The sequence below is a fragment of the Anastrepha obliqua genome, chromosome 1, assembly GCF_027943255.1.
Source record: "Anastrepha obliqua isolate idAnaObli1 chromosome 1, idAnaObli1_1.0, whole genome shotgun sequence".
NCBI classification, from domain to species: domain Eukaryota; kingdom Metazoa; phylum Arthropoda; class Insecta; order Diptera; family Tephritidae; genus Anastrepha; species Anastrepha obliqua.
Genome location: NC_072892.1, coordinates 3,256,010 through 3,277,911, shown reverse-complemented (window position 1 = coordinate 3,277,911; position 21,902 = coordinate 3,256,010). Strand labels below are relative to the sequence as shown.

Sequence of the window (21,902 nt, the reverse complement as noted above, 5' to 3'; positions counted from 1 at the left end):
TTATTTGTATGGAAGAAAATGCGCAACACCGCCAATAAAAAGTTGGAAATGGAAATTTGTACCCACTTCAAACTTGCACAACATAATTGAAAGGGTTACAAAACTGCATATCCTTCTAACTACCTGTATATATTTCTAAAAATTCCTACTAAAAATTTCGAATTTTTTATGCAAATTTTTTGAGTTTTATTTTTTTTCCTTTTTTTTTTTAAATAAATAATAGCATTGTCTAAATTGTCAATTTTAAGTTTGCATTGTATAAAAATAATTGATTTCGAGTTTTGTAACATTCTACTAGATGGAGACATAAGAGACATAAGACATAATAGACTAAAAAGTCTTACAGACACAGCCTCATTTAATAAATAATAAAATAAAATAATAATAAACAAAAAATTAATAAATAATAAAAAAAGAAAATAATAACAAAAAAATTAATAAATATAAAACAATAAAAAAATAAAAGTTTGAAACTTTGAGCTTTATTTATTTGTTGCAGTATAAACCCTATTTAAAAAAACAAAACAAAAACAATTATTTGTCAAAACTTTGAAATGCATCTAACTGCTATAATTTTGATCGCCACTGTATATGCCCAACTTCTCTAATCAGGCTAAATGCTGCTGCAAGTGTCGTCTTAAAATCAGTCTTAAAATCACATACACAGTGTAGCAAACATGTGTCCGTACAGCTGATAGCCAAAGCAATAAAATTTAATTGCTTTGGCTCTATTGTCGCGAATACAACGAATTTAGTACCTAATTAAAGAACAAAATCATCACATTTTCGGGTTTCAAATACCTTGCGCACATCCGCAAAGTATTACCGATCCAGCAACACCGTGTTTAAGTGTTGCTCTGGTATGTTTTGTTTGTTGGAACGTCGCCATACGAAACGGCGCCCATCAGATCCTTTTAAATTGAATTTGCTACGAATTTACTACGAGATAAAAATTCTTTTACTCTTTCCAAAAACTCATTGCGCTTATTTAAGTGGGATTTTGCGAATTCCAGCCTTTTCTTCTATTCTTGTCGGATATGTATGGCTTCTTTACGACTGCTCTACCATATAAGTCGAAGTTTCTGAGGATTCGACGAATCGTTCTACTGAAACATTCTTCCCTTTTTCTTTTTCTAATATACTTTTTAACTTTCCGACAAAGGAAATGAATCCTTTCCAACAATTCGTATAAACTTTTCGCTGACCTACTAATATTATGAACCCTATTTTCATTCTCAAACTTCTTGATAATATCGTGGACCGTTGAATACCTCCTTTTAACAATATCTGAAAATTCTTTTATTATTTTTTTGTCTTCTCGCAACTGTATAATTAGCTTTCGAATTTCAATAGCAGTATTTATGAGTAGGTAAGAGCGCCGCATTAATGTGATGCTGTCCCAAAGACTGATCTACTGAAAGACTTTTTTGTTTACAAGAATAAGTTTGAAAATATTTTCTTTAATTTGATGTTTCGTGTGTATTAATGTTTAAATTTTTCTATTAGGATTGAGATGGTTTGAAAGGCCGCCTTGCATGCATCCGCTGAGACGTGTGGGTCTCTGTAGACAAGCCATATAGTCCTTGAGTTGTCAATTCACACTTTTGAGCTCCAATTCTTATACAGCCATCCAAATGATCTGGATTTGGGGGATTTTGTGCCTTTACAGAACTCGGTTTTTATATCTTGCGCGATTGGTCAGCCGGTTTGACTTTCACTCTCAATCATATAATCACGTTTTTTATAGCACGTGGGACTTAAGGCCTAATCAAATAACGATTATTCATTGAAACTCAACGGACACATTAACAGTGTTGCATTGCATTGACAACCGCCGATGCTGACAGTACTTGGGCGTTTCATTTTGTTATTCGTCTGAAGTACGAGTGATCGACTCATATATTTCCTAAGCAGGAATCTCGAAACTAACTGACAAATGTGGCAGAAAATAAGGCAGCGTTCATTTGAAAGATGACATTTCGATCCACTCATTGCATTTATCTGTATGTCTGCATCTCGTTTAAGAATAAAAGTAAAACCCATAGTAATAGTTGTAACCTTCACCTTCTACTTAAGTTTTATAAAAAGCATTTAATAATAGACAAATTTCGTAAAATTATCTCTAATTACAGTTACACGCACAAGAGTGCTAGAGAAACTGATTGCACAGTAGCAGCGTAGTAAGTGCAACCACATAAGTATTACCGGATAAACAGCCACTCAAATCACCAGCACAAAAACAACAACAGCAGACGCAACAAGCGACTTGACTATGAATTGACAAAGGTATGGACTCATTACACGTGACGAGTACTGCTGGTGGTAGTGGTACACAATTATCGTCATTACTCTCGACAACAGCCAATATAGCCGCAACGTCGCCCGCCAAAGATCATCATAATCTGTTGTTGTTAAGTCAAAGTGAAGGAAGCGGACAGTTGCGCAAAAGTAGATCTCCATCGGACGCACGCAGTTCCGAACAAAGTACGTAAATTGGATGAACTTTTATTAAATACTCTGTGTTTATGTATGTGTTTGAAGGTAACTAGGGATGGATTACTTAAGTACATACTTGTTGTATTGTAGTTGTTGGCTCTATGTACACGTACGCAATGGTTCATTTAGCATTTGGAATGTGAGGTAACTATTTTTTGTGGCTCTGGCAGGTGAGCACGAAAACGCGGTCATGTTAATGGCGCGCGTTACCGCGTCATGTTTATAAATTTTTCGTTGCCTTGATACAAAAAGTGCCCGTAATAAATCCAGAAAATGCAAAACATAACTTTATTCCTCAAACTGATACTATCGCCTTCAAAGGACTCCCCCTCAACCGCAACGCACTTATGCCAGCGTTTGATCCAGCTCTCGAAACATTTCTGGAACTCTATTTTCGGTATAGCCCACAGAGCCGTTTTCGATTTTTCCCATTATTTCCTTTCGGCTGTTAAAACGGGTTCCCGGAGTGGTTTTCGGGTCGATCAAACCGAAAAAAATTGCAGCGAGCCATATCAGATGGATTCGATGGCTGTTGTTTATCACGAATTTACTTGTGACTGGTAACCAACGCTTGGCCACAAAAACACGAATTAACTCGTGGCCGGTCAGCAATGTGTTAAGCGCACTGCTATCAAAAATCGGGTAATATTCAGAAACGGTAATGTTAATTGGTCGCCTAGAAGCTGTGATTTGCCTCTATTAAACTACATATTTTTTGTGTTCGCCTTTAAAGATAAATTTATATGTGAATGTTTCGCCAACCTTCCGGTGATGATTCAAGCATTTAAACATGAAATCGAAGTTGCCACTTGTGAGATGAATGCGGAAGCTCGCGAAAATGTACTACGAATTAAGGCGACAAAATGGGCGGCCGGAAGTCACGAAAGCCTTTTGAATGCGAAATGCAAAAAAAAAAATCTTGAAAGATCCTCATAAGTCTTTTATTCATAGCAGAGTTAAATTAAATTCCAAACACTAGATGAACCACCCTGTATTTAACAATGTATTTTTATTGTACTATACTATTTTTTCATATTCACCGTATTCATTTAAGTATTTATAAATTTATTACTTGTATCTATTAAATATCGTAAGCACTCCAAAGGTATTTGAACAGTTATAGCTTTCATGCAAAATCCTGCTTCTCAATTTTACTTTTTCAATATTTAATTGTGTTTCTTTGTTTATTGACAATTGTATTTAATTAAAAGTGTACATACATACATATTTTTGTAAATATAATATTTTGTTATTTGCATGTTTAATGTGAAAACCAAATTTACCATTTGCTTTCAAAAGCAACGCTTTAATGTGATTAAATTTGTATTGTTGCTAATTTTAGCAGTTCATCTCCGATTTTCCCTATTTGTCATGCAATTATGTTTATTTGACGAGCACCTCTCCCACAAATTGCAACCACAAGTCACAATGTCCATTTATTATCTTTTATTGCGCATTTTTCTTCAAGTCAATTGGACATTTCCGCTCCCGTTCGGTATGCGAAGAACTAGGTGTGTCCGCAGATATCTGAACAACTACTTGCACACATACATATGTACATACACAGGCATATACAAAGTATTGAGTATGAAAATTATTGCTGTGCATATCTCATTTAACTAAATAGTGGGTTTAGTTACGTGGGTTGCTATCTCTATATGAAAACACAATAAAATAGTAATGAAAATGGCTTTATGGTTTTTGGAAGTCAATACATTTCTGCATTATTACTTACTTATATGGCCTGATCAAGGTTCACACTCCGTTACCGGGTTAAGGCCGCCTTCAATGATAGAGCTGCCTCGACTTGGTCCTTCTTTCGGAGGCATGGTCTTCCTCTACGCCCTTCCATTTCTGCATTCGTTTGAGTCAATTTTCAAAGCACTTTTGCCACTCTGAAGTGGATGCCTCCAAAACTGGCTGCTGAAAGGATTCAACAGCTTCTTCAGGCGTTGGAAAGTCGATGTAAGTTGAGTCGCACGAAAATTTTCTCGAGTTAACTCCATCTTCTCGGCGAGCTGAATTTTTCAACTCACTAAGAAGTGAACAAATGAAGCTCGTTTGTGAACCGTTATTTATAAGTTTGTGCTAAAAAATATCAAACTTTTCGATAAAAATATCGAATTATAGTAACTCATCGTACCTAAGTTTGGAAAGGCCCAAAATATAAAAGGCAACCCTCGTATATGTACAAACATGCCCAACTATGTATGTTTGTTTCTGAAATTTATGACCGCCTTGTTGTATACCGTTTAATAGGAGTGTGCTCTACATAACTGCATGAAGGAATTCCTGGCAGGCAACAATTAAGATAAGTAGTAGTGAAGTATGCTGTTATTCATATTTATTATCGGGTGTACAATTTCGTTTCAAATATTTTGTGTAAAGCGAGAGCAAGTAGAATTTCCTTTGATGTTAAGTCCTTATTAGTCCTTGAGTTCATAAAGAGATTAAGTCTCATAAATGCGCGTAGTCGCTTTCCGCTCATAAAGCATACCTGGGAGCCAATAGCTTTCATACTGGGTGCAGAAGTCGAGCCTCTCGTAAGTCTTTATATACCTCCTCTTGAAAATATTGTCCCATTAGCCACACATTTTTCTCAGTTTTCCGGTAGCAAATAGATTCTGTGCGGAAAACGCTCCTCGTTTTTGAGACGATCCACGAATTCATTTTTGACCTTTTCGTAAGATTTATGCGATGACTTCGGTGGTCATAGAGGTCTCCTGTTCCCCAAAAATCTGAAGCCTTATCGTAGAGGAGAAGGACTTGGCTTGACTTAGTGTTTCCCACTGCCGCCGGTTAACACGAGAAAGAAACGACTGGCGCGCTTTGTTAAACTCGTCCAAATTCGCTTAAACGGTTATCGGGCCAATCAAGAAGAAAAAGAATAATCTCTTCCTCTGCCCTATAGCTCCTGCAGAAATCGTTATACGAAACTCGGATCCCATAACAAATAGTTTAGTACCCTAAGAGAAGCTGTGCATTGGTTTTTATGAGCCTTAGTAAGTTTCGGGTTCTCTGTCCACCGAATGAATTTTCTATAACTGTGGTACTTGTTTTAAGTTAAACGGTGTGTTAACTTTAGTGACTACTCCATAGTCAATTAGCGTTTTGAGACGCTATAAATTCGTTAGTTTTCGTATCACATCACGTCCTGTTCGGGTAGGAGATATTGGTAGGATCGTGGTGACAGCTACGGCAAGTTTTATACTGCAGCATGATTCCTTAGGTTATAATTAAGCCACAGTTTCAATGCCTGGCAACCTTCTCTTCTATGTAAGAGAAAGTGTTAAATTTCTCTTTAGACTCTCCACGCTGAGAGGACATTTTAGTGTCGCCTGTACAAGAGATGTGATCTTTGGCTGAGACGTTGATCATAATTTAATTAGGCACTGCTTTAGACAATTTAATGGCATCGCCTGGCTATGAGAATATATTATTTCTCTATTTATGCTAGTAATCCTATTACTTAGTTAAGTGACGCTGCCACCGTGTGTGGGTTTCGGCCGAATGGAAAATAGCGTACCTGCGGTTTCTGTGCTGCCCTGGCTAGTGCCAGTTAGAAATCTCGAGTGCTGACAGGTCCTGCAGAACTTGATCCTTCAACTGAGATCAGTTCTTCCTCTTCCTCGTCTTCCTTTTTGGGATACCGCGTCGTAGACTCGCCTTTTTGGATCGTCTCCTTTCATACGGGTGTACGGGTGGCATTGTCAAGCTAGCATAGCCGCTGTATTTTTCCACGCTTAACTATGTCCATCTATATAACTCATACAGTTAGCTGTTCCACCGTACACGGAACTCTTCACTAACGCGAAGGGAGCCATAGATCTTATGGAGAATTTTTCTCTCGAAGGCTCCCAAAACTTTCTTTGCTGTTGACATCGTCCATTCTTCTCAAAGCAACACCTGTGGGCAAGAGTTATTCTCCGTTTGATTTCCTGACGTCATTTTTGTTGTTGATGCTAGTTCCAAGGTAGACAAAGTCCTTCACAACTACGAGATGTTGGATGCCAATAGTAATCCTATTTCTAAAGGCTTTATATGCCGCACTGCATTTGTATATGTATTTACCACTCCCCCAGGGAAGATACCCTGCATAACCAAAGAGTTTGATCAGAATTAAATCTTTCTGTTTTCCAGTTAATCTTAGTGTTAGTTCAGTTAGTATAGAGAGATATATTGCAGCTTGCTTATTGACCCCACCCCACTTTGGAAAATCCTTTCTCGATTCCCGAACTACCATTTTGTCCTCGGATCCAGCACAAAATGGCGCTGTGGTATCTTAGAGAATACCCAAGCTTAATATGAGGCATTTCCGATCGGAGATTTTTGACAATCAGTCTTATATTAAAACATATTTAGTATTTTGGTATCCACTACATCAACTACTAACTTCGTAATGGGCTGCACATTTTCTAAAGCCATAATTTTTAATAGACTTTTATTAGCTCGGGTTGTATGTATGTATGTAACGGAATCTTTGAGCTTAATTTTCACTGGCTTCTAAAAATCTGATCGACTTGGAATTTTGCACACCTATCAAGGACCGATGACAATGCAATAATTTGATAAAAGTTTTCCATTATCCTTATTAGGATTGCCAGGATTAATATTTTCTTTTTTTACCTGTGGGCAAAGTAAGGTGAATTTGATTGTAAAATGAAAAATCTTTATTTATTCTTGTAAATCAATTTTATCCCCTTCAAAATAATCCCCTCTCGATGAAATACACTTATGCCAACGATTTTTCCAATCCCTGAAACATGCCAAATAGTCCATTTCCGGTATAGCCATCAGCACCTTCTTTGACTCAGCTTTTATCTCCTCAATCGACTCGAAACGCGTTCCCCGGAGTGGTCTCTTGAGTTTTGGGAATAGCCAGAAGTCACCCGGAGCCAAATCAGGCGAATACGGTGGTTGCGGAACGATATGCGTGGAATTTTTGGCGAAATGGTCACGAAGAACGAGTGCAGTGTGAGACGGTGCATTATCGTGATGCAGAAACCAAGAGTTGTTGGCCTATGATGTTGGTCTTTTTAGACGAATTGCTTCACGTAAACGAAGCATAACGTTCAAATAATATTCCTTATTAACAGCTTGGCCAGGTGGAAGGAATTCATAGTGCACCCCACCACAAAAACTGTCATCATGACCTTTATTTTTGAACGACTTTGACGTGCTCTTTTCGGTCTGGCCTCGCCTTTAGCACGATATTCGCTTGATTGGTCGGTTGTTTCAGGGTCGTAAGCATACATCCAAGTCTCATCTCCCGTAATGATGCATTTGAGCTTGTCCTGATAGTCTGAAAACATTGTTTCATACACATCAACGCGACCGACTTTTTTCCAAGAAATTGAGAGTTTTCGGTACCAAACGAGATTTGACTTTTCGTAGGCCCAAATGGTTTTCACAGATCCTTCTGATATTCCGATCATATCAGTAAGGTCTTTAACAGTCAACCGACAATTTTTGAGCACTAACTCCTTCACTTTATTGACGTGTTGGTCATCTGTTGACGTCGATGGTCGTCCGGAGCGCTCCAAGTCATCAACACGTTCTCGACCCTCTTTGAAGTCTTTGTACCACTTATAAACATTTTTCTGCGACATGGTCGAATCACCAAATGCCTTCTGCATGCTAAACGTTTCCGCAGCCGAAATTTCATTCCGCAAACAAAATTTGATGGCACTTCTCTGCTCAATCAAATCAGACATTGTAAAAATCGAAAAATGCACTCTTGGTCGTTTGGTAAACACAAGCGTAAATATATTACTGATAATGACATTCACATGAAAGTTGGCCCAGATGTTATTAACAGTGTTGCCAACTCAAGAAAAAAATAACCGCGAAATTTGACAAATAAATTCACCTTACTTTTTGCCCACAGTAGTAGATCTTCTGTAAAAGAGTAAGAAAGACAGAGCTAACGCGCGGTCTGCACATGCCTGCACTCTCCGAGTTACTCTTACTGATTTCGGGAGTCTACGACTTACTCTTTCGAATTCGAACTTGCTCGGGCACGCGGCACTGCAGTACGAATAGAAGGCTAAAAAGTTTTCAGGGTAGTTGCATTCTCACTTTGTATAGTCTTTACACATGCGTAGATACCACAAGTCTCATACCCACAAATTTACTCTATTCAATGTTCATATTATTTATTATTATTTTTTATTTTTTAATGGGATGCTTGATATAGTAAATATTACAATCATTCTATTGGCAGCTACCTATGTACAGAAGGTCATGAAAGTGAAGCAAAATGCATCCCACGCTTTTAACTCTAATTTGAATTATTCTATTTGTATCTCAAATTTTGTTATAATTCTGTTCTGAGGTAGTTGACTATGACTGATCGTTCGATTTGCTATTACTTCATTATAGGTCTCTTTGTCATTAAAATTTATTATATTTTATACTTTTTAGTTCGATTAGCAATAAAAGCGTGTTTTTTAGTTTTTTTTAACTATTTTTTATTTACACATAGGCTCATACAAGATGGCGCCAAATTAATCACCCTATCGGAAGATTTATAATTTTTGTCAATTGTGTCGTATGTCAATCATATTTGACACTAGCAAACCCGGCCCCCTTCGCTGGGCACACTAAAATAGAATAGATATGGTTTAGAACAGAAAATATATGGTTTTCATATTATTTATTTCTTTATTCTTTATTCAAGCGCTTTGGCATAAACAATATTTTTTGTTTTTCTATTTGTTTTTGAGTAAATATAAAATATAAATTGAAAATCAGGAGAAAAGAAGATTGTTTTTAAATTTCAAATCAACGCATATGAATAAACAACGTCTTTTTTCCTGATCATCCATGAATTTTTCGTTTCAATTTATATGTTTTATTAAGCATTGGAGTTTTTTTAACCATTATCCATTTATATTTTTCAAAAAAAAAAAACGAAAAAAATTGTTTTTTCCACGAACACATAATTTCATTCGGATTTCACATTAAATTCTCAAATTTCGTAAGAAATTATTCACTGTTCCAAAATCCACTCCAAAAAAATTCACAAACAATTTTTACATGTTGCACTTACGTTTTTTCCTTATGGCATCCAAATCAGAAAGAAATATTGACACATTGTAACTCACACTGTCAATTTGACAGTTCAGTTCCGCCCCAAGCGTTAAAAAAGTAAACGACATTATGGCTGGCTCAAAAGAACGCTGTACCCGTTGCCACTGCTCCCAATTACAACCAAACTTTTCGAGACCCTAGTCATCAATAGGTATGAAAATTACCCCGTATTAAAGCACTTATCAACAGCTTTCATTTGATACACAACCAAAGGTTACCCGTGTCCACGTTTTGACCTATATCTCGAGACCCCAGTCACCGAGCGGCATGGAAAATACTCTGTACTAAAGCATTCACCAACAGCTTCTATTTGATATCCATATTGTACAAACACATCCGAAGGTTACCCGGGTCCACGTTTTGACCTATATCTCGAGACCCTATCTACCAATAGGTATTCAAACTATACGGAAATCATCTTCAATACCTACTTAACAATGTGTGTAAGTTTGGTTTAATTCGGTTCAAACACACGGCGGGTCCACGTTTTGGCATATATTTCGAGACCCTAGTCATCAATAGGCATGAAAATTACCCCGTATTAAAGCACTTATCAACAGCTTTCATTTGATATCCATATTGTACAAACACATTCTAGGGTCCACGTTTTGGTCTCTATCTCGAGACCCTAGTCACGGAGCGGATGGAAATACTCTGAACTAAAGCATTCACCAACAGCTTCCATTTGATACCCATATTGTACATACACATCCGAAGGTTACCCGGGTCCACGTTTTGACCTATATCTCGAGACCCTATCTACCAATAGGTATCCAAACTATACGGAAACCATCTTCAATACCTCCTTAACAATGTGTGTAAGTTTGGTTTAATTCGGTGCAAAGACACGGCGGGTCCACGTTTTGGCATATATTTCCAGACCCTAGTCATCAATAGGTATGAAAATTACCCCGTATTAAAGCACTTATCAACAGCTTTCATTTGATACCCATATTGTACATACACAACCAAAGGTTACCCGGGTCCACGTTTTGACCTATATCTCGAGACCCCAGTCACGGAGCGGCATGAAAAATACTCTGTACTAAAGCATTCACCAACAGCTTCAATTTGATATCCATATTGTACAAACACATTCTAGGGTCCACGTTTTGGTCTCTATCTCGAGACCCTACTCACGGAGCGGCGTGAAAAATACTCTGAACTAAAGCATTCACCAACAGCTTCCATTTGATACCCATATTGTACATACACATCCGAAGGTTACCCGGGTCCACGTTTTGACCTATATCTCGAGCCATCTTCAATACCTTCTTAGCAATGTGTGTAAGTTTGGTTTAATTCGGTGCAGACACGGCCGGTTAGCGAACACACACAAAAAGTTGACTTTATTTTATATATAAGATTTTTTTCAGTTTGTGTCCGAAAAATCCAAATATCTTACGGAACCCTATTTTTTTCCAAAATAAAATGTAATCCATTTTACTCTTGGATAATGTAGTTTTCGAATGGTGAAAAAAGCCTATTCGTTACAAACAAACAAACAAAGTTTTCCTCTTTATAATATTAGTATAGATTTATGAACTAAACAGCTAAGGTATCAATCAGACGAGCGGCAATGGGCAAAACAAAGATTTCCATCACTCAAAATAAGTTTTTTTTTTATGCCGTAAAAAGTTATTCAAAAACGATGATTAATTTTATGCCACCTTGTACATGTGTACAAATTTTATTGTTTTTTTTAATTCACCTGTTAAAATAAAAAAAAAATAAATAATTGGCGCGTACACTTCTGTTAGGTGTTTGGCCGAGCTCCTCCTCCTATTTGTGGTGTGCGTCTTGGTGTTGTTCCACAAATGGAGGGGCCTACAGTTTCAAGCCGACTCCGAACGGCAGATATTTTTATGAGGAGCTTTTTCATTTCAGAAATACACTCGGAGGTTTGCCATTGCCTGCCGAGGGGCGACCGCTATTAGAAAAATGTTTTTATTAATTTTGCTTTCACCGAGATTCGAACCAACGACCTCTCAGTGAATTCCGAACGGTGATCACGCACCAACCCATTCGGCTACGGCGGCCGCCCGTTCACCTGTTACTAATTTATTTTTCCACACAAATTTTTTTCTTTGTTATATTTAACTCTTACTTGAAAGCTTCTGAAAGCACATTCGCGCATTTTTAATTAAATGAAAATATTTAAGAAAACTACAAAATTGGACCGCTTTTATGTGCAATTATTTAAAGTAAAAAGAAAAACACAAACAATACTTGAAAATTTTAATTTGTATGTACATTGCTGTAAGTTTTAACACACTGTGCTTCTTCTTCTCGTTCTCGATTGTATTCTTCTCATTATATTGTTTTGGGCAATACGCAACAAAATTAAAAAAAAAAACATTCAAATACGCTCTCAAGTATACGCACGCATTCACACGCACACACGCAATCTGAAAATAAACAATTAATATAAATAATCAGCAAAACACTCGCAAGCATATGCGCCTGCACGCCTTTCGCTTGCTTTTTAGCTTCGCAACGCCAAATCTACCATCAACAATAATCATTTGAGACAAGGATAATAACAACTCTCAATTACAACAAAAAACTAGAAAGCGCTGAGTGTTGCTTAGCCGAGATTTCAGCGATAGAGAATTCGTCGAAAATGAACAAGCAACAACACATGATCCATCAATTAAATATTAATATTTTTAAACTGCAAGCTTGTTCGTCGTCATAGTTGTTAGTATTATTGTTATTGTTATTGTTGTTTTATCTATTGTTGTCACATGTCAGCTGTCAGCTGTCAATTGAGCAAAACGAGCAAATAGACATACAAAGCAAATCAGCTCGAATCTAAATCTAATTCAAACATTCTTCTCCAAATCGACTACAACAAAAACTTGAAACGTTACGCAACAAAACAACAATACACATCTACGCGTGTTAATTGGAATCTTCACTTCTACTCTCTCTCCCGCTCCGCTGCATTTCGCTTGTCATCACTTCGACGTCGCTTTCTGTCTGCGTGCGGACGCGTGTGCGTGAATGCAAATCATTGCTGTCTCCACAGTGTCACGTGAACGTAATCATCGCGGTGACAGCACCGACTCGGCGAGTCACGCCGAGAGAACAGCAACAGCAGTGACGTCTGCGACAGTCGCCTCGGCGGCGGTGGGCACCATCGGCACACTGGGTGGCGCCGGCGCATCGGGCACCTCCCTCGCGACAACCACATCGACGGGCGGTATCAGCAGTTACGGTAGCAGCACGATGACCGGTTGCATTGGGAGCGGCAGCAGTGGTGCCACCGTTGCCACATTTCGCGGTTTCCGCAGCCATTCGCCATCGAGTCGACGCAGTCGGGAACGCAGCCGCCGTGAATTTCAGCGCACACATGGTTCCGATCAGGGCGGACTGTTGGCCTACAGTGGTCTGAGTAATTTAAGCGCCGGTGGCATCAGTGGCGGTGGTGGTGTTGGTGGAGTTGGCGTTAGTGGCGGTGGCATTAGCGGCGGCATAGGTGGCTTCATTGTGGGCAGTGGTGATGGTAGCACAATGGAGAGTATGGGTGGTGTTGGCGTCGAGGATTCGCGTTTATCAGGTAGGACTAACAAATTTGAGTGTCTTGATTAATTTTCATTCCAAGAAGCAATTTTTGGAAATGTTGGATAAAAGTGGTTGATTCTAAAGGACAATTTTTGTGTGAAGTTATAATACGTATTTGTAACTTAAAGCAAAAATGTAGCTAATATTTTCAGCCTCCTATTTTTCATTATTACTCATTATTTTTTCCATATTTTTGAATATTAAGTACCATTTTATTAATCACATTTTTTCTCTTGTCTTTGCACAGGCACCGAGGATCTCTGCTATCAATCGTTCGCTTCCGACGAACAAGATGGCTCTCATGTGGGTGTTGATGGTAACAAGAAACACCATCGTCGCCATGAACGTACCTCCAGTTTGCAAGCGCTCGATCGGCTTAATACGAAAATTCAATGTACAAAGGAATCCATACGAAAGGAACAAACTGCCAGAGATGGTGAGAGAAATATTTTTAACTTGATTCCCTTCTTTGAAATCATAAATTGTGTGCTCTCTCTCTCTCGAACTCTTAACTGATGTAAAATATTTTATAACTAGGCGGCCGCTGTAGCCGAATGGGTACGTGCGTGACTACATTTCGCGAGTGCGTAGGTTCGAATCTCCGTGAATGAAACACCAAAATGACCAAAATTTTTTGTCTAATAGCGGTCGCCCTTCAGCATGCAATTGCAAACCCATAAGGTATTTCTGCCATTTCGGCTTACAACTGTAGTAGATTTCAAATTACTTCTCTATGATCTATGTTATAAAACTATGGTAACCAGCACTGTTGACATAAATTCGAAAGAAGTTTGCATGAATTAGTTTACTTTTTATAATTTTTTTTTGTAAGCCTTGATTTGATCCTACAAAAAGGGGCCTACATTTGTATGCTGACTCTCAGAAGCAGATAGTTTATGAAAGGCTTTTCCATGACAGAAATACCATCGGAAGTTTGTCATTGCCCTCCGAGGAACGACCGGCATTAGATGAACTTTTTATACAATTTTATGTTGCATGCCCAAAATAGGCTTTGAAGCTGAGCACACCGATTGGAGGCCGCGCACAAATCCACATATGTTAGTTACGGCAGTCGTCCAGAAATAATTGTCATCCGTGTGGATGAGAACATTACACATTAATGGTTTTACTCCATGGGATGGTCTTAACTAAGCTCAGAAAGTTTTGTTCATCCGATTTCACCTTTTTTTTTTGAAATTTTCAAAGCTTCTTAACTAAGTTTTTCTGAGTTGCTTATATTTCCTTCCACAAAGAAATTTGTTCAGTTATGGAAAAAGCCACTTCTTGTCTGGAGCTGTCTTATCTTCATATATACATATTTTTTTCTCCGTGGTTTCTAGGGGAGCATAGGGTCTGTCATATGAGAATTAAAAATTTCAAGGTCTCGCGCTCACATCAACGCATTGAGTCCAGCAATCTCGCTCTGAATGTTGTGTTTCAGCTCTGAACTCGTAGTTATTCACATAAACTTTACTTTTCAAAAAATCTCAGTTTGGTCTGCCAGTCGTTTTTTTATTCTCGACAGAACCAGTTTCTTGAAATCTTTTAATCAACCTTTGAACTGTCGACTCATTCGTACGGTAAATTGCTCTTAAAGATCGACCATTTTAATAATAAGTTTGAATTATTTTAACGCGTTGTAAAACCAGGTACCGCCTATGAATTATGCACTACGGACATCTAGGAGTCCCTTTCTAAAGACCTTCATTACTAGTTAATTTGTTACTTGATATCCATGAAATCAGTAAATTTTAATATTTCACATCGAATATTGTTGATGAATTGTATTTTAGGTATACAGAAATATTCCATAGGTTGCCTATTCCAGTATTGTCAAAAACTAAAAGCGCAGCGGGAATGAACTTGACGCGATGAATCAAATATCAAATAAATTAATAAAAATGGCAATTAGCATGAAAAGATTACCAATTACGCTTTAACAACAGAAAGTAGTCGCGCAGTTATTGTATTGTTTCATCATTACCCCTTTTTTAATTTTTTTATTTTGTTTTTTTTTTTTATAGATAACGTGAATGAATATTTGAAATTGGCGGCGAGTGCTGATAAGCAGCAACTGCAGCGAATAAAGGTAAGTGGAGTAAATTCATCACTCAAACACGGCGGCACAGGTGTTGTATTGGTGACGAATAGTAAAATTTGATATAAAAAAAAAATAAAAAACTGACAGCTAATTGCGCCTTTGTTGTAGGCTGTTTTCGAGAAGAAAAACCAGAAAAGCGCACACAGCATTTCGCAGCTCCAAAAAAAGCTGGACAATTATACGAAACGCGCGAAAGATTTGTCTAATCATCAATTTGCGAATAAGAGCCAACATCGGCAGCCACGAGAAGTACTGCGCGATGTGGGCCAGGGGCTAAGGTAAGCGCTATCAAAAATAAAAATTTTAAATAAAGAAGTATTTAATATTTGCAATTAACATTGGTACTTACATATATTCCATTTCCGCTTTCGTTCACACCCAACCATTCGTTGTGCAGAAATGTCGGTGGCAATATACGCGATGGCATAACCGGGTTTTCCGGTTCGGTGATGTCCAAGCCGCGCGAATTCGCACATTTAATTAAAAATAAATTCGGTAGCGCTGACAATATTAACCAAATGTCAGGTGAGTATGAAAGTATTGCATATAAGTTGGTCTGCTTTTAGGCGCATATGAGTTTTTATTTGCTTTACTTTTATAATTTTTTTATAAATATATTGTTTAGTATTTTTTTCTTTCGGTTTAGTACTTTTAGTCTGTCAAATTAATTAATAATATATTTTGTGTTCATTAGAAACTGAAATCAACAACATTAACATGCCAGTCAATGCTGAATTGATTGGTAGTTCGACGCCGAATAATAACATTGCGGCCACCTCCACCGGTTCGGGTAATACGGGTGGTGCGGGTAGCGGTAAATTTAACAGCGATAACGGCAGTGAGTGCAGCAGCGTTACCAGCGAGAGTATACCAGCAGGGTAAGTCCCACGTACTTTCATATTGTAAGTGGACAGTGCACAACCACTCCTACATACTTATATGTATGTTCCTATATTTATCGGTATTTCTCTGTCTTACTTTGTTAAGCAAAAACTTGTATTTTAAAACATGTGTCTGCAAATTAATTACAAATTTATTACATTACTTTAATACTTGGCGTATTTTTTCTGTTTTCTTTGTGTATGTGTGTGTGTATGCACAGCTCTGGCAAGAGTCAATCGGGTGCGAGCCAATATCATCTTGTGCTCAAATCGCTCTTAACTGAATTGACTGAACGTAAAGATGAAATCGAAAAACTGAAAGAGCGTGTTGAACGATTAGAGGTGAGTTGAGAAATTAAAGAAGTTATCTCAATTTAATTCGAGGTCTGTTTTCATGTAAAAAACAATCCGATTTGACTGCCAAAAGGAGCAATCCCGAGTTTCCAACTTCCTCATCTATTTTTTTGGAATTACAGATTGATCTAACTCATGAGTCTTATTATAAAGGGTATTTCAAAAGTGACGCTTAGATGTTTTAAAATAAAAAATGTAGAAATTTAGATTCTTTCACGATTTACTATTTTTATTCAAAATATGGCTCTTAACTACAAAATATTATCATTTTAAGTTATCAAGCTCTCAAAAAACACCCGATATATACATATCTTGTTTTTATAGACAGCTGTCATAAATATACTTCTCCCAAACCCTGCGCTAGGAATATAAATTTCCGATCCTTCGGAAATTAGGCATTCAAAAACATGTTTTTTGATAAATTTAGTAGAGTACCATTTTTTTTTAATTGCATTAAAATATTTCTCCAGACTGCACAAAAGGAATTCAATAACTTAACTGCAACACTGGAAGGTGAACGCTACCGCGCTGAAAGTTTAGAGGAGCAAATTAACGATTTAACCGAACTGCATCAGGTTTGTAAAAACGACAGAAAAAGGATGTTTACATTCTTAGCTGTAAATGGTATACTTTTCTTATTGTTACTGCTATAGAATGAAATTGAAAATCTGAAACAAACAATTGCCGATATGGAGGAAAAGGTGCAATATCAAAGTGATGAGCGTCTGCGCGACGTTAACGAAGTACTGGAGAATTGCCAAACGCGGGTGAGTGTAACGAGTTTGATGCCTTAAATTAACTAAAGAAAACGCGTGTTAGCAGTTTTTAAATATACATACACGCATAAATAAACTAATTTAGCATTTTGCATGCGCTAATTATTGCGTCATTTTTGCCAACCCAATGTGGCTATGGCTGTGTTGTGAAGTGTGAAAATAACTTTTTTATTCATAATTTGTGCTAAAACGACCAATATATGCATGTAGATGTGTACACAGATACATACATATATATTCACTCTTCTCTTAACTCCATTGCCAATCCAATTTGCTAATTTGTGCATTTTTCTAATCTAGATTTCGAAAATGGAACATTTATCACAGCAGCAATACGTGACCGTCGAGGGTATAGACAATTCGAATGCACGTGCGCTCGTCGTCAAGCTCATTAATGTCGTCTTAACGGTGTTACAAGTGGTATTGTTATTGGTGGCGACGGCCGCGGGTATTATAATGCCGTTCCTGAAAACAAGGTGAGTTAAATATAAAATGTTTGGAATCTTTGAGGAAAAAAATATTATTATAAAATGTATGTAAATTTATCGAATCATGAAAATGTGGCGAAATTACAAAGACAAAAATAAGAAAAATGTTCATTATATTTTTTGTGGTGATATTAAACCTTACAGGTTTCACATACTTGCACAGAAGTCCACAGTTAAAGATGTATTAATGAAAAGAAGGGCTAACAAAGTAGGGTAAATGTTGTTTAAATTTCAAATGGACAAAATGCGCAACAATGTCAGGGGGAAAAATTATAAAAAATCAACGGGAACTTTCAGCAACTTCAAACTTACACTTTATTTGAATTTTAATACGCACTGAAATTTACTAAGTTGTAAAATTGCATACCAAAAATGTTTCTAGAAATTCTAATTAAAAACCGTAGAACTGTGATGACAGGAAATTTTCGAATTTTTTTATTATATAAAATTTATAACTTGGACAGAAAGCAAACAACTGTCGCAGGCTGCCTCTTCCGTGGCCTAGACCGATCAAGACTTTTCAATTCATTATTTAAGGGAGCAGATACCTGTAAACGGCCATATTTTCCCTGATTTTCATTAAAATTATTTAAAATGAAGAAGTCAATAAATTTTTTTCAAAATTGTCATACAATTTATTTATACATTAAAATTATACAAATTTTTTTTTAATTTTATTCATTTAAAATGGCGGATGTACACTCAATTCTTCCAGGAAGGTCGCAGCGGGGCTTTTCAATCGGCGGGCATTGTAGCACCGGCGTCAGGGACCTGAATACAAAAAACCAAAACTTTTTTTATTTATTAATGTCATAATTTCTATATGAATTAAACAAAACTGAAAAAACAAATCGCGGAATAAAATGCTTAAAAAAAAAACAAAAGCAAAATGAATATTGGGGCGAATTTTCCTACTATTTTTACTTCGAAAAAATTATTTTTGTAATTTCACATAGAAAGTAATATCATAGAAAAGATGTGTGCAAAATTTCAGGGAGATCCGTCAATAACTTTTCGAGTTATCGTGTACGCCAATTCGAAAAATATGGTTTTGAGAAAATCGCGTCTAAAGTTTGAATACATGAAAACTCCTCTCCCAGCGCTCGAACGCAAAGAATAGAGTCGTCACGGTTGAAGATCTATAATATAAGAAATACTTAAATTTATGTTCTAAAATTTTTTTGACAGATTCTTAAAGGATTATATCAACATTTTATAAAAAAAAATTGTTCTTTCGAAATTTTACAGGCATCTGTCCCTCCGCTCGCCATTCACCGTCACTGCAGCTTATTCCTCATTTCGTAAGAAATAAGGGCCGATGATGCCGCCAGTGCTCTATGCACTTCGCGAGCAGTTTTTTGTTGTTGTTACGGCGTTAAATGATTCATGATTTTACCTTACTGAACGGAAATGTCAACACAGTTTGCTATTCTTAGCTGTTAAACCATAATTATCGATATCGATAGTCCTCATGCAGTTAAAAACACGCTTTAGTTTACGTAAAAATTTTTTTATTATGTGAGTTCTTATAAAATAAAAAGCCCGTTTATTCTTTCAACATAAGAACTATTAAAGTTTTTAGTAAACTATAATGCAGATAGTAGGCATATTTCCAGCTGGATGTATTTAAACATTAGGGTGATAAGATAAATATTGATTTTAAATCTGATAGAAAAAAAAATGTTGGGTCATCCTAATATTATATGTACATATATGTATGTTTTCCTGCATTTGTTAATATTTTTTTTTACTTTCATTTGCCTTTTTTAGAGTGCGCGTGCTGACGACATTCTTGTTCATATTCTTCATTATATTTGTGATACGACAATGGCCTGATGTGCAGGACATCGGTGCTGGACTTATGCGACATTTAAAGGAATCATTGGTTGTTAAATGAAGTACATAAATGGCGCTTGTAAACAAGAGACAAAAACATACACAAACACACATACAGACACACACGTGCATACATGCAATAAACACACTGGAAGAGGAAGCAGTAATGCATAGAAATAAATAGCAGAAATATAATATATGCGTGTGAATGTAGCAGCAATTAGTTATATAAATTTTGTTATTTTTTATTAGCTGTTAGTGGCGTTAGGAAAATGTGAAAAGTAAACAAACAGATTACAATGTTAAAAAATAATAATTATAATAATAATAGTAGTAATCCAGCATTTAGCCTTAAAAGCACCCGTCTTGTACAGATGCACTGTTAGGACTGGCAAATGTGAGTGCGCGTCTGGCAAATATTCGCATACATATGTATGTATGTACATGCATACACGTTTGAGCGTAGTAGACATATTTGTGCATACACGGCGCTTATTTCGATTTTGGATTTGTTTGAGTCGAAAAGAAATTTTTCATTAATGTTCATCGACTTCAGCTTTTGTGTGGAAATTTTAGATTAGCCGCTGACACATGCGTTATGCTGCTTACGGTATACCTCAGTTGCTTACTTTATACCTACAGCGGATATGTACATATGTATGTATATATTTGAGTCTGAGCTGACAACTTTGGTATTGATTATGCAATAATTTTAACAGAAGCAAATGTCTTCTTAGATGCCCTTAAAGGATGATCAGAGACTTACTTAAAGAATTTTCGAACTTACATTTGTATATTTCAACCAAAAAAAGTTATATAGACCTCGGAAATATTTTATAAAGCGTACTTGGTTTTCCTACACCAAAAAAAATACTTACTTTAAACGTTACCAATCAATTTAAATTTTTAAAACATGAACTCATTCTGAAAGTATAATTTCGCCTACTTGTTTGAGTATAATTCATGTGATTCAATCACTAACGAAATTCATAATTTTTAACACACCTAAGGGACTAGAGAGAGATTTAGCTATTGAGTTTTTTTTTTTTTGTTTGTTTTTGTGAACCATTCATGTATTTGAATTAAAAGAGTGTACAAGACTTTCTATGAACATGCAAATTAATTTTTTTACGGAAGAATAAATTTTAATTGTTAAAGTTTATTATCAATTGTGGATTTCAAAGATCTTCTGTCGAAAGTATTTAACATTTTTTATAGCAGCTGCTTCAGCACTCAAAAAATTTATATTCAGAAATGAAATCAGCGGTCATTTATCAAATACTTTAAAAATTTGTAAATGGAACATAATCAAATTCAAATACGCAGTATTTTAAACTCAAGCATGAAAAATGCAAAATTTTATATGAAGTGCGAGATTGATTTTTTGTAGGACACACATACATACACATAATTTAAATGTAATGAAAACATAAACCTTTCTTTAAACTCTCCATCTCTTTTTTATATCGAATGAAAAAATGAATTTTCGCGGCACTTTGAAAGGTTGTTATCAACTGTGGATTGAAAATTTCTCATATGGAACGTGTTAAAAAATGTGTACATAGATAGAAGTTGCTCCACGATTAAAATGCTTTCTTTAAAAAATAATATTGAAGCTTCCTCATTAGAATTTTGTGTGTGGAACGTAAATAAAAATCAAACTGTCCCTTGAACTCGTCAAAACAGTAAAAATTGCATTTAAAATGTGCTGCTAAGGTTTATTAGCAAATGTGGATTTCAAAGTATGTACTTATTATGTGGAACGTATTTCCAAATTATTATTAGAGCTTCTCCAATTCCTCACATTTGCTTAAACAATGTACAATCCCGCAGAAAATCAAGCATGAATTATCAAATGTAGCATTGCAAATGGAATGCCGTGCGGCATGTATTCAAAAATCAATCGGTATTTCTTTGAACTTTGGATTTCAAAATTGTTTTGTGGACCTGACTATATTTTTTTATTGTACAAATGAATATAAACAGTTTTTTTATCGTACACATTTTCGTGTCAATTACTTTTCATCTACACATTTCGTTTCACAAGCAAGTGAGGTTAGGTTAAGTTATACTGGCTGGCCGAAGCCACGCAGAGATCATTTTAGTCCATAGCGATACCAGATCAGAGTCCTTTTTTGTTGGTTCGAATACAATTTTTTACAAATTAGCTCTCATATTGACAATTGAAACCATTTCGATTTTCAAATATTAATGTCGAAAGATTTTCAAAGCTTTAAGTATGTTTTTGCTGAACTACCGTCTTCAATTCATCAATTTAAAACACTCATACACACACAAATACATAAAACCC

The 21,902-nt window shown here is 36.3% G+C and overlaps 1 protein-coding gene across 4 annotated transcripts in view; it reads left to right on the top strand.

Moving 5' to 3' along the window:
• The window catches only part of LOC129238775 (transmembrane and coiled-coil domains protein 2), a 127,200-nt gene extending 107,424 nt beyond the window's left edge, over nucleotides 1–19,776 (top strand). The window contains exons 3-14 of one of the 4 annotated variants that reach the window (XM_054873992.1): nucleotides 2,133–2,484; nucleotides 12,620–13,150; nucleotides 13,403–13,591; nucleotides 15,180–15,244; nucleotides 15,365–15,534; nucleotides 15,654–15,781; nucleotides 15,951–16,134; nucleotides 16,359–16,479; nucleotides 16,962–17,066; nucleotides 17,145–17,258; nucleotides 17,568–17,743; nucleotides 19,526–19,776. In XM_054873992.1, the coding sequence (XP_054729967.1) occupies nucleotides 2,289–2,484; nucleotides 12,620–13,150; nucleotides 13,403–13,591; nucleotides 15,180–15,244; nucleotides 15,365–15,534; nucleotides 15,654–15,781; nucleotides 15,951–16,134; nucleotides 16,359–16,479; nucleotides 16,962–17,066; nucleotides 17,145–17,258; nucleotides 17,568–17,743; nucleotides 19,526–19,652 (2,106 nt within the window). In that variant the 5' untranslated portion in view covers nucleotides 2,133–2,288 and the 3' untranslated portion in view covers nucleotides 19,653–19,776. Of the gene's footprint in view, nucleotides 1–2,132; nucleotides 2,485–12,027; nucleotides 13,151–13,402; nucleotides 13,592–15,179; nucleotides 15,245–15,364; nucleotides 15,535–15,653; nucleotides 15,782–15,950; nucleotides 16,135–16,358; nucleotides 16,480–16,961; nucleotides 17,067–17,144; nucleotides 17,259–17,567; nucleotides 17,744–19,003; nucleotides 19,201–19,525 lie in introns of those variants that run through there. The other 3 variants (XM_054874069.1, XM_054874143.1, XM_054874220.1) reach the window with 3 other exon arrangements.
• The last annotated feature ends 2,126 nt before the right edge of the window (nucleotides 19,777–21,902 follow it).